The following is a 14,514-nucleotide window of genomic DNA, read 5'->3' as shown; positions in this document are numbered from 1 at the left end:
TTTTTTTAAAAATAATTATGAAAAAATGTTCTTAGCATCAAATAATACATACAGAATAATAACATATAATATTAATTTATTTTGATCGTCATAACACTATTATGTTACCTATAGTAAAATTTAGGAAGTATACTTTAAAACAGCCAGGCTCACCATTACCTATTTTACGTGTTCATATGCGTACTTCCGGTCAAGTTATTGTATATATTTATTTGGATTGTGCAGCACAATACACTCGTACCAGTTTTAATTCAACTGTTCAGTAATGTTCATGCATCTAAACATAATCGTGTGTTCTTTTATTATGAGCTTGTCTTTGTAAGTTTATTTTACTTATTTATCGCTGTATTTTGCTTGATTATTGTTTAATAATACTTTATATTATTTTACCTTATATTTATTATTAAAATACAATTTTCCTTTTAATATTAATCAATTCAACATAACTGACAGTAATACAATTCATGCGCTACAATTTTGTCTTCATGTTTTTTATGTTTTATTTTATCTCAAATTCCTAAATCTATTTTTACCATTTATGCTGCATAGGGCAAGTCAACCCTTACTATTCCAGACATTTATTTTAAGATTTCTTGTTGATTATAGTTATTTATATATACGTATATTGTATATATAATCAAATAACCAATCTACAAAGTGTGACTAATGTGACTGATCTTTCTATTTAATTTTTATACATAAATTTAATTATAACGATGATGCGTTGATATTTAAACAATTAATTAAATTTTATAATATAATTATTTCTTACAAATCATATATTAATTTAAAAAAATATAATCAATTAACTAAATCAAATGTTGGTCATAATAAATGTAAATCAGTAAATACGTTACTTATTATTTAATTTTTAGATAATCTAATTTTCAGTCGTCAAATTACATAATATAGTGATTAGTAGTAGGTTATCTATTTAAGGACAATTTTATATTCCAGAAATAAACTAATTATATGCCAAAAAACAAACAAATATAATAGAAATTATAGGTACAAATGTTGTCATTTAAGTTAGTATCATACTGTAATTTATTTATCAATAATTTGTACCTAGTACTTAGAAATTTACAATTAGTACCAGCATACTTTCAAGTATCAATCTATTTCGTGTTTTAAATTTGATAAAGTTCTGTTATATATTTTGATCCATTGTAATTAAAATGGATGTTTGTATAGAAGTATATATCGTATACTCTATTTTTATTGTCTTAATATAATATTAATTAGGTTAAGATTATTAACTTCTAGTATATTTTACTCCATATTGAGTTATAAATTATTTTTAAAATTATATTATTATACATAATACATAGATACTAAATTCTATTTGATAACTGGTATTCAAATTTTATAATTCTATGCAAAATTCTAGCATAAATTTACACTTATTTGAATACAATTTTTTATTATTTTTTATTTATACATACCTATCTTTATTATGTTTATGTAAAGTGTTTTTTAGTGTTTTTTAACACATTTCTATCATTTATTTTTAGCCGTCTACATTTGTTGTAGTACATAATATACCTAGTTAATTATTATTTTAAATAATCGAAATAACCATTCAACACTTATCTATTATTTATCTATACATTTCATTATTTGTTGTTACTCATTAATCATTATATTAGTCATCAGTATTCACTATTCAGTACATCTTTTAATCCTTCATCTAGTTTCGCATAAACCATTTATGTTATTTTAGATTTTGAATCGAGTGATGAATAATTTGATTTAACAGTTACTTTTATTTTTTTATGTTTGTCATTGCCTTCAGAGTAGAACAAATGCTTCAATTTTCAACTTTGAGACTAAGCAAATTATATACAGTTAATATTACAGTTCAAAAATAAAAATAATTCTATTACTATTAAAAAATAATCATGAAACACAAAAAAAAAAGTACGGAAAAACTCACTTATATATGCAATACTTCCCAATTTTTGATAAAATCAATTTTACTGTTAAAAAATGAATAACTGTTGTTACTTGAAATTATTACTGAACATTAAATTATTTTTTAAATATGATACAAATTCAAAATACACAATACAAATTTTACTTATTTTTCAGATATTTATTGTCATTTAAATATATATATATATATATTGTATATTTATATATTAACACTTTTATTTTTGTAAGCAAAAGAACTTGGCGTAGAAATATTTTATTGAAATACATTTATGTTTTGAGAATTTCTGAGTCGATTAAAAATCTGAAATTACCTTTTGCCTATATATTATACTATCGTTAATACTGTATTATTATAAGCTATTGTTATCCTTATCCTTTAATTTATTTTAAACCCTTTATGTTATGGTTTATATTTATTGCCAATTTAATAATATAAACATTTTTTTTCAGGTGAGTAATCCATTATATTACACGTTATACGAAGAATAAGTAAGAAATAGTTTAACTATGAATCATGCTCTCACATTTGTATTACAAATGGATTGGGTATCAAATAATCAATACAGTCAGAATTGGAGTAAGTTAGATTTATATTATTCTCAAAATTAAGTTATAAACGCCATACTAAAAAGATAGAAAGAATGGACAAATTTACTATGGGTATTTAATAGGTTCAGTAATCTTCAGACATCAAAGTCGTTAGTGTTTGTATCTTTACATAATTATTTTATTCGCGTGGTTCTTAGTTTTATATAAACATATAATTCAAACATCACCTTTAGTTCAAGTTTCACTTTAGTGTTCATCATATCATGACAGAACAATAATTTGAATATCTTTTATTCTTTTTATAAATTAATTTGTAAAATATACGTCAATCATAATGTGTTACGACATTTGGATATATCTTTAGAAAGTGTCCCAATTTAATTGTAGAAAATTGAAGGTGTCGATGAAAAGCGTGGTACATAAAGGTGATGGACCGTAACTGTGTCCAATCGTTTTGAAGTATTCCACTGTTTTCTATACAATTTCGCTTTTCAAAAACATGGAAATATTGTTGCTTGTTATAACCTTATATTTGTAGATAATATACAAATTACTAATCATTTTATTTGTACAATATTATGTACTTCAGTTTGAAATTTGTAATTAAACTGTGGCTCTTGAATCATTTTGATGCAGAACCTTTGTTTATGCCTCATAAAATGTGCGATTAATGTAAATTAATATTAATATACCCATTTTAGTGAGTGGTTTTTAGATGTAAATTATAGTGAAGATTTAGAATTAGAAAGTATAATATAAGGATGACCTCACAGTACGTGATGTCAAGATAAAAGTTAAAGCTGTGTTGTATTATGTTATTTCTTCTGTTATCTACATGGATATTTTCTTATAGATATTTACATCTGTTGGCTATATTTTTTTTCGTGTTTTACATTCTGACCTCATTTCATGGCGTTACTGGTTTATAATACACTTCCCCAACCAGACTGACCAGGGTCAGGGTCGTGTTCATGTATCTATGTCCAAATGAAGTGATGAGTAATAATCGGTGTCTAGCTGTATTTAGTTGATAAATACAACGGGAAATTATCTTCTATTAATTAATATTATATTAAAAGTCTATTTTTATTTTTTTATAAATTTCAAGTTTAAAAGTAGTGGTAATACTGACTATTACTTTTGATATTAGCATCATATCATATAATCAAATTATTTTTTATTAATTCTATAATTAATTTATAAAAATAAAGTAGGTAGTTGGTACTTATATCTTAAAGTAAATACGTACAGTTATAAGTTCAGTAATTAAATTTTAATACCACTTAATATATAACTATTGTATTTAAACTCATTATTTTTTTTTTTTTTTTTTTTTTTTAATGAATGCAATTTATATATTTTCTTAAGAAAAATTGATTTCCTAAAATTGTTAATTTTTATATTACCTATTTTAAGTTATTACTTATTAAAACACGGATGAAATTACTATTTATTATGTTCTAGCTTATACCTTGTATTATTATAATGTTAATTCCTATCTAGTATCTGAATCCGCTAACTACAACATATTTAAACATTACTCTATTTATTAATTATTTTTTATTAAATCTAATATTTGATTATTCATTTTATGAACACATAATGTTAAAAATTAAAACCCCCAACTGAGATTTAAAATATTATGTACGCTTAAAATACGTCATATTTTTTAAGCGTAAAAGTTTCACTATACTGTGTTATTATTTAGTTGAAATCGTGAAAATTTAAATTGCTCATCTCTTTAATAACTATTATTCAAGTCTCAATTCATTCGATTATATATTTTGTGTACGAATTAAAACGATAATTCCAGATAGGTTACTTATATAAACTTGTTAAAATTTTGAAATATTCCAAAATCACGTGAAATGTGTTCATGCACTGGTGATACGCACTATGTACAACAATAATAATCAGTCATGTATAATTTTAATAATACATAATATAGGTCTATCGCCTATATAGTTTTGATTTTAAATGATAACTAACATACGCTCTCGTTTAAAAAACAAAAAATCCTTAAGTGTTTTTTCTAATTTTATTAATCATGTACATGATGTATAAGTAGATCGTAATAATCTTCGTAGTCAGTTGTAATAATAAACGTTTATCTCAGTGTACTTTTTAATTGTAAATTATACCTTGCAAAATTGGTTAGCGTTTTGAAAGCGATGTTCAAAAGTATATATATTTATCATATATTATTATACATCATCAATCGACTGCAGAGTTATACGTCCCCTCCAGCCGCGCTACCGGCTGAATGTCGGTTTCTGCACTGGTTTCAGGCTTCAGTAGGTTAGTAAGTGTCGTTCGTATCGTTCAGTTGCCAGTCGCTCCGCCGCTGGTAATCTGGTAGTGCGATTTAGGAGTCATAACGCTATCAAATTTCAATCGATTCGCACGTGCGTACATTAGTACAAGTTTTAATATATATATATGTATACAAATAGTGTTCTAATTTTAATCGTGCGAAGTATGATGTGGTGTATGACGTGACATGGTCGACGGATTTTACTATGGCGGGTTTATTAAGGGTACCACATTACCGACATAGTGGCGAAAATAGCAGGCGAACCGGTCCCGAAGAAGGGATCGATAATTTGTTGTTGGTGCCAGAAAGCGTGCTAGATATGGACGGTAATCAACTTAGGGATGACTTGAATGGATTGAGATTTGCATTTCGAAAACAATATCTGCAGGCGGATCTCGGGCCTCAGGGAAATATTTGGATATGTAAGGTTCATGATGATGTATTGTACATAGTTTTATAAGTTTATTTCTGTTATAATTATGTAGGTTACAATCCTACCTAATAAATATAATATACCATTTTGTGTTTACTGTGTTGGTCTTTTTAAAAAACTTTTTCTAATATTTCATAAGTACCTCTAAATATATGTGTGTGTGTGTGTGTGTGTGTCAGACAGTTAGTAACCGTCATATATAAATATATGAGTATATATAGTACCAAATCGATGAATATTTAATAAATTATCGAGCTTGACCTAAATTATTTTTGTTATTAATATTATTATGTGTATGAATATTGTATATTTTTATAGAACGCATATAGTTTTTAAAATGGATACCTACTGTATTTTAGCATTTTATTTTGTAATATGATGGAATTGTATGTTTTTTATAACGCATTAAAACATAATTTTCAGGTTAACATTACCACACCCTTAACTATGACAAAATCTTTTTAAGTGATTAATTTAGTAAAAATTCCTAATTTTACTGAAAATTATCATATATTATACATGTTTTTCATTATGTTAATGAGGTAATATTATAGATATAAACATGCAAAGTATTTACTATTTTTAATCTATTCATAAATTATTTAGTATTTTACTTCAAACAAAAATAGTTTTTGTTTTGTGATTATATATTACTAAGTTGGCTGATATTTAAATGATTTGTTTTTATGTCACTGTTTACCTGTGACAAGCAAAATGATAACTGATAATAATATTTATTTATCCATTAAAGTGTCAATCAAATTCTTATACCGTGTATATGATTTTTTCAAGTCATAAGACATCAAGCTCTCTAAAGTTTCAACTTTAACTAATTTCCATATTTATTAATACTGTACCCAAATTTAAATGGTACGATATGTTATTGGCAACTTAGAGCAATGTGTTACGTATCAGACACGGTTAGATGATTACTTTTTTCTAGCTGACAGATTTTTCGAATGGCTATTGTACATTTTTTTTTTTTTTATATAATGACTAAGGTAAAAAAATGTTTGGTATTAAATTTTTTTAAATATAATTTTTACTCTGCGATTTGCACGTACATCTATTGTTAATATTTAGGCTGTATCGTGCAATAAACTTATTTCAATGACCATCCTATATAAGAATGTTCTAATAAACTAAAATTATCCTGCATCTATTGAAAATTGATCATAGTTACCAAATGATTTAAAATCATAAACGTGATTATTGAAAGAAATAATAGTTGTAATTTGTTAGAATTATACTACTAAACATGATATGAATCAACAAATTATTCTTAAAAATACATAATTTTTAAACATATAAATAATCTGTATTCATTGTTGTATATAGACATTATAGTCTAATAAAAAAAAGTTCTAACAAATAACAGTCTAATAATTTATAAAAACAACAACTATTATATAATGATAGTACATTTGAAAAAATGAAATTATAAATATGTAGATACTATGATAAATTAAAGTTTTTGTAACTAGACTGTCTCACTCCTCACGCCAATTCACGTAGAAAAAAATGTTAGCATATTTTATTTATTATACAAATAATTGTTATAGATTTTAAATATTCTTTTTAATAATAATAAAAAAAGTAATACATTGTATAATTTTTATTTTATATTGACTACTCCAGTAGCAGTACTCGAGAACAATTGACTAAATATTATGATAAAATGACGCAATTCGCACAATCGTGTAATTACAGTAATTTTGCAGTGAAAGTGTAACTATGCCAAATTACATTATAGCCCATAACAATATTCCCAATTCACAAAAAAAAAAAAAAAATTAATATTTTGTAACCGTTGCAAAGATGGAGTTAGATCAATTCCCAGATTTTCTTAAAATCTTAGTTTTCGTAATGGAACACAACTAATAGTTGATAACTTGCAATAGTTCAATTTACTATAAGGTATTATTCTGTTTAGCCTTCAACTTCGATACATCCTTGACATTGAAAGCCTGGAGATTCTGAGGCATCTAATTATTTTCATATTTATAAGCACGTATTAGTTGTCGAATGTAACAAAGAAATAATAATACAGTAGCCACGTGTGTTGTTCGAATTGAAAATTATACACATCAGTTTCATAGATAAAAAAAAGAAACAAGATCTATAACTACAAGAATTTCGAATTTTTAAAGTCAAGTCATTAATATCAAAGAATCAGGTTTTATAACGATTCGACTTTAGTCTGTTATCTCTTTTTTTAATTACACTAAATATCCTAAAAATGTTTTCATATACTTCTTCCATTGATAATGTAGCAGCAGACTTTTAATGATAAATTCTAAATTTATTCAGTATTTTCCGAAAAATATTTTAATACTACTGAAAACTTTGCAGATATATATGGTTATCTATATAGAGAGGTTTAGAGAGGTTCTCTAAAAAAATTATGAAGTATATCTACAACTTTTTAATAGTTTAGATAATCAAAAATATTTATCCTTACTTTTGTATTTTACAAAAATGTGATTTATTTATTTTTTTTTTACATATTTTAATATTTTGAAAATTAATATGTGAATTATAGAATTTTGACTTTAAAGTCCTAAACAATATTTCATGTTTAAATATTTGTATTATTTTATTTTATAAATATAATAACCTACCTACAATTAAAAATCCATTCAGGAAAAATTTCAGAATTTCATATGGAATGCAAAGTAGCTTACTAGTATAGCCAACTAACCATAATTAGTCACTCGTAAAAAAGGTATTCTCAAGTTTAAAAGTTATTATTATTTAAATAACATTACAAAATTAACCATGTCATTTTGTACAAACGAAAACGATTTGATGTTTAATGCGAACAAATTCAGTATGTTAATCAATGAAATATGATTAAATTAAAATAATTTAGCCTTAGGAAGTTTAAAAATTAATTAATATTATTGATATTTGAAAATTTAACTATGGTAAATTAATTTTTTAGTTTAATGTTTATAAAGTATAATCTATGTATTTTATTGGTTCAATTATCAAAAAAAAATTGATTTGGTGATATTTTATACCACTCACACATTATAAATAATATAACTAAAGGAGATAAAATATTTTTTATAGATTCGTTTATTTATTGTACTAGTAGATAAGTTACTTGTCTTTTAATTTGCCCACTTTTTTGCGATACTTAGTATTATACTTTTTATTGTTATACCTTTATATGAGTATTTTTTATTTTATACAATCACTGTAATTTCATAAATTTGATGAAAAGTGTGTAGTATTATTAATTTCATTTTTTCGTATAATAATAATCGGTTAAACTGTGAAAATTATTAAATTACAAAAAAAAACTAAAAATTATATAGTACAGGTATTCGTTTTATTTTTTTAAGTTTAATTATTGGTCATTGACCACGTGTCATTCCGGGTGGTATAGATATATACTGATCTATTTGATTTAGAAGGTCATTGAAATTCCTTGTTTTGTATGTTGAGTACTTCGGTTAGAACTAAATATATTTACTTGAATTTGGTAATTAGTTTTACCTGTACACCGTAACTACCAGAATTTATCGAATCGTTTTTACGGTTCCTTACGGCATAATGCACTGTGTAATCAAAAATCAGAATAAGGTATTTGAATCCTACAATTAACCGTTAATTTTTTTCCACGCCACTATAGTTACATATTGTTGATAGATATAGTATGCATACAACCATTTGACCTCGTTTTGACAAGACATAAATTGAATATAAAATAGTATTATCTGTGGTTATTGCCATTTAAATTTACGTTATGGTATATAATATATTATAGTATAATTATTATGTTATTTACAATTATCTTAAATGCTCACTGTATAATTTTTCTTTATTATAATTTTAATTAAACATGTTTGTCCCTTAATACACATTTGTTTGTGCATCTTAAATATCATATTTTATAGAGAAAATTAATATGGTCATCTATGACGAGCGTTTATTCATTTGAAATGCATTATATTATTAAGAAAGCGGCATCTAGGACACATGACGTATAATATATACGTAAAGGTTATAAAAGAATACATGATCTGAGTGAGCATCACTAATGTAAAAATATATACTAAAGATATGGAAGAATTAAAAGTGAAAGTTTAGTAAATAACAGGATAATTCAGGACCATTATATTAATTTTATTATTAAATATGTGCATTATTTAGGTAAAAATGTACCTCTATTTTTTCTAACTTTCTGAGGTTAACAATATAATTTAAGGATTATATGTTTTAATTAGTGTAAGTCGGTGATTTAAATAATTAATATAGATATATTGCTACTTATAAATACAATAATATATAATTTACACGATAGATGATAATTTTATAAGAAATAAAATTTGATTCAAAAATAAGTAGATGACAATATAACTATTGATTTAATGTCTAAAAATAGCTCTACTAGAATAAATAAAACTTCTTAAATTTATATGATAATTTCAATACCACTACAATATTTGTCATACACAAAATTTAAACTTTTTTAAAAATATAAATTGTTGTATAAAATCCTTAAGATTTTTCATTTTAAATTTAAATGCGATTAACTTCCAAGGAAATCGCAATATACAAATATTGTTATTGTTTTTTACTTTTATTAGCAAAAATTATGCCATTTTTGTTTTTAAAATTGTTATTTTAGTGAGTATTATTGTGTTTGAAAAGTATTAAATAACAATATCAGTTACACATTCATTATTTTATTATAATTTTCCATATTTTTTCATATACTTAACTTAAAATGTAACTATATCATAATGTATTTTAACAAAACTATTACAGAAATATTATGCATGTAAAATATTAAATGTCTATTTATTATTTGTTAATTCACAAATGTTAAATTTAGCTCACTTTTTATAAATATGCATTTATGTACCTATGTATAAATCATTAAAAAAGATTAATCTATTGTACAATTTATGTGGGGATCGAAACTCCTATTGGTGAAAATAATTTCCTTGATTTGTTAATTGTAAGTGAATTTGCATTAACATATATGTTGCATATGTTAATGCATATTTTTTTAAACTGAATAACAATATAAATTCTTGAGTATAATAATCAATGTTGATCGTGTAAAATAAATATTTGATGGTCTGCTGATGAAAAACGTTTAAAATAGGTAGGTAGTTGTATATTTTTTTTCTTTGTCTATGAGGTACAGTAGCTAACAATTTACCATACCTTGAGAATAGAGAATAGAAAATTTAAATAATACCAATAAGATTTGAAATCGTCGTTAGGTTATAGATTGATATAATATAAATATATCTAAATATCTTATACGATGGTGCTTAGATATTTCAAGTCGTCAATTTAAAGTTATATATGTATACTGAACAGCATTTCAAAATTAAATCGATGTTGTTAAGTATTATGTTTAAAAATTAACTTTTCATTAGGAACTATATTACGTACATATTGCATACATTGTATACTTAATTTATTTAGTCGTTTTGTTATAATAGTATAAATTTCCCTTTTGGACAGGTAGAATCTGCCGAAAGAAAATTTATTTTCTAGTAAATAAAAAAAGAATCAAATACGACTGCAAAAACAGTTTGTAACTGCTTAAATAAAAATATGTATTTATCGCTTGCACATAGTAAAACCACTCATTTCATGAACTGGATATCCAGATTTTTGAAATTCATCCAGATTTTGAATTTTGACGAAAATACATTATAATATGGACATCCATTTCATGAAATGGACTATACATATATTGTGTACTTTGTGTAATTATTATAAAATAATTATTTTTATTATTTATTAATAAATTATGTCGTATTATATTTTTATTTATTTTTCATGAAAATATAATATGTATAATAAACTATAATATACGAGATAATTGTACCTATATTATATTTTATAAATGGCAGTGTTACTTATAAAATATAATTATAAAATAATATCCTTATTATTTATTTTTCACGGCAATTGATTATGACATAGATTATTACATTTACCTAGTGTGTTATTTTTAAAACATGCACTCTGCCTTGATTGACAAGTAGTTTTTGCCTTACAGTTTATACAACCAAGAAAAAAATCCTTACCCTCCTAAATTTTTTTTAATAATTTCTGACTAAAAATTCAACGTTTTTATCAAATTAATTCTTAGTGACAAATTGAATTATTAATTTTTTCAAACATTTACTACTAAATCATCCTTTAAGTAAACCATATTTTGTTCCAAACTTTTGCAATTATTTTTATATTTGTTTCGTGATCACACAAATTATGTATAGTGGATCTATATGTACCTCTACCAACTTTCGGTACTCCAAATGCAGTGCATTGGTTAATTTCAAAATCGTCTGCTCTTTTTTTGTTTTCCAATTAAAAATAATTTTAAATTAAGATTTAATAGAACATTTTTACCGTATTCTATTATCTACCTTGATCATTTTCTCTGCAGCTATAATTTGGCTTTCGTGTCCACGTTCGCGTTGAATTTATATTTTCTTACTTGAATTGCATAATTGGCAGATAATATTTTATTATTTTCAACAATTCCCGATAATAACTATCTCATTTCAACTTTACAAATACTGCAGGCAAATGAGCGTTTTTCAATTTCCTTTTCTGAGATGTATGTTCAAGATCTTCTTCCGTTGTTAATTTCTTCAGCAGATCAAATGGTCAATTTGATATAATTAGTCCAATTTTTGGGTCATTTCCAGATAAAGCTTTATATAGGCTACATCCAATCTTCGATAAAATAAACTATTTTTTTGGAATTAAACAAAATTTAATCTAATATTCTACTTTTTGGCTTTGGTTTAAGTCATCCATGGTCGTAACATCTTGATTAGATCTCTCAATATACTTCTGACTTTGATGGTGTCTAGAGTGTATTTCATAATCAATCGCCGTGCAAAAATAAACAATGAGAATATTATTTTATAATAATACTTCATAGGTAACACTGTCATCATTTATAAAATAAAATATACAATTATTTATAATATAATTTATTGGTAAATACCAAAAAGAATTGTTTTATAATAATTACACAAAGTACACAATATATGTATTGTCCATTTCTTAAAATGGATATCCATATAATGTATTTTCGTCAAAATTCAAGATCTGGACGAATATTACAATGTGGATGCGACATATAATTTATTATAATATATCATCTGTAGCATTCGACCGTTAGTTATTTTGAAAATATATATCTACATATACAAAATATTTTTATCGTCGTTTGTTTATAATCATAATATTAAATACTATTTAATATCTATAATATATGAGGTACATTTTCTTTTTTAATCTATTAATGACACATATTATACACATGGGGTGGCCAACTTCCGGCCTGTGACGCATGGTTCTCGTCATTGTCAAATACGACACGAATCTTATTTATAAAATTTAAATGTTCTTATTATTATTATTATTATTACTATATACAACTAATAAGTACAATTATAAAAAAATTATCAAAGTTCATAAATGTTTTAGCTCTTATTATCATTATATTCATCTATGCGGTCCGTTTACTTATTCATGTTAGCTCCCCCTGTTAAATAATATTTTACAGCCATTAAAAAGATTAAAAAAAAATGTCTTTCTTAAATTTATAATAATATAGTAACCACAGAAATAATTTATAGTCTATTTCTGTAAAATTGTGTCTCCAATGTAAATATAATTTTTATTAATTCGAATTAAATTTAATATAATACAAATAAAATGTTTATGTGGTCTGTACCTACTGTACTCAATTGTCTACGAGACGTTATAAGCATGAAAGTCTTTAGATATATTATTATATTACTTCAAAATTTAAATATAGTTTGTTGTATATAATACCACGTGCCTACCAAATAAATATAATTAATTTTATTTAATTAAAGAAAAAAAAACATTAAATACAACGTTAGAAATATATTTTAACCAAGTCATATCGTATTCGGGACGAATTGAAAAAATTACAATAGGTGAAAATACCAATATTATCTATATACACGATTATTATTTCTCGTCCAACCTCAACCACTGATACTCGTCTACGACAGTAACAACCATGCGCATAGGTATATCAGTAATAACTAATAATATTATAACCGTCGATGTGCTTACGCACATAATATTATTATTATATTATACAGTTTTTACGCGCGGTGTGCGAGAAGTCGACGGCGTGGCACGCGCAATGCCTTCTCGTTAATTAGGTAGTCAAAACAAAAAAACTAAAAAACTCGATACCTACTACAACAATAATAATAATATATGAAACGAATAAGTTTCGTTCGCCATAATGCGCCATATATATATTTATATATCGGTTACACTGCGTTCACCGACAGATAACAATTATTATTAGAATAATTAGACGATTATTGTTATTATTATTTTTTATTTCTCCGAACAGATTTTGCGCATAAACCGACATACGCGCGTGCATGCATACACACACAAACTTGTATTAATATTAATTTTTTTTTATTTCACGGGCCACCTCCGTCCTCGCGCGGTTTGTGCTCACCGCGAAGTATTATACGTGAGCGGATCAAGACCGACGACTGGCCGACCTACCGCCGACGTAGTCTCACCGCTCCCGTCGCGCGACGTATGAGATACGTTTGTACAATAAAATATTATGTAGAGTGCAGTTGTCTTATGTTATGCATGTCAGTCGTAGCCTCGTTAACGTCGTCGTCGCCCGTTAGTTATTAAAGTTAGTAGTCGTCGTTGAAGTCTGAAATATTATCTCACTCGCCGCGACTTCTATAACGCGCGCGCCCGCGCATCGTATCCCTTGTACAGTTTATCGCCCTAGACGGTCATGGAACATCCCGTCGAACCGCTGCAGTTCCAATATAACGACGCTAGCGACACGTTACACGATCGTTCGCCGTCACCCCAGCCCCAAAAAATATCGGAATCCGCGCTATCCGCCCTTCGGGGCATACTGGTGTCGTCGCTGCAGATATCGGCCGAGGCGCCGGTTCCGCGCCCTCGCCAGGCTCCTGCCAAGACGTCGTTCTCGTCGCCGCCGCCGCCTCCTCGACGTCGTCCACGTCTGCACGTCACGTTCGATTCACGGACGGCCCGCGCCACCGCCGGTACACTGCAGCCGTTGGTCTTTATACAATTAATATGCATATATAACTATTATGTTCACGATATAGACTAAACTTTGCAGGACTTGTTTCCACTACTCTTATTACGTCTCATTTATTTGCTTTGAATCGTACTAGTTTGGACATGTGTCCCCCAATGGTTTTTAGGTATTGATTGTTTTAACAGGCGGTAGTACGAC

General features: G+C 26.0%; 1 protein-coding gene across 22 annotated transcripts in view; it reads left to right on the top strand.

Moving 5' to 3' along the window:
• LOC112596908 (ensconsin-like) overlaps positions 1 to 14,514 on the top strand; it is a 36,065-nt gene that overhangs the window by 5,845 nt on the left and 15,706 nt on the right. For 4 of the 22 annotated variants that reach the window (XM_025342751.1, XM_025342750.1, XM_025342753.1 and 1 more), the window contains exon 1: positions 13,919 to 14,317. The exons of 7 other annotated variants lie outside the window; for them this stretch is intronic. In XM_025342751.1, coding sequence (XP_025198536.1) covers positions 14,038 to 14,317 — 280 coding nt within the window. In that variant the 5' untranslated portion in view covers positions 13,919 to 14,037. Of the gene's footprint in view, positions 1 to 2,392; positions 2,513 to 4,801; positions 5,221 to 13,917; positions 14,318 to 14,514 lie in introns of those variants that run through there. 11 more of the 22 variants (XM_025342746.1, XM_025342747.1, XM_025342745.1 and 8 more) reach the window with 7 other exon arrangements.

The sequence above is a fragment of the Melanaphis sacchari genome, unplaced genomic scaffold (assembly GCF_002803265.2).
Source record: "Melanaphis sacchari strain LSU unplaced genomic scaffold, SCAv2.0 Contig36_pilon_pilon, whole genome shotgun sequence".
NCBI classification, from domain to species: domain Eukaryota; kingdom Metazoa; phylum Arthropoda; class Insecta; order Hemiptera; family Aphididae; genus Melanaphis; species Melanaphis sacchari.
The sequence above is the reverse complement of the archived record's forward strand: the minus strand, read 5'-3'. Positions and strand labels throughout refer to the sequence as shown.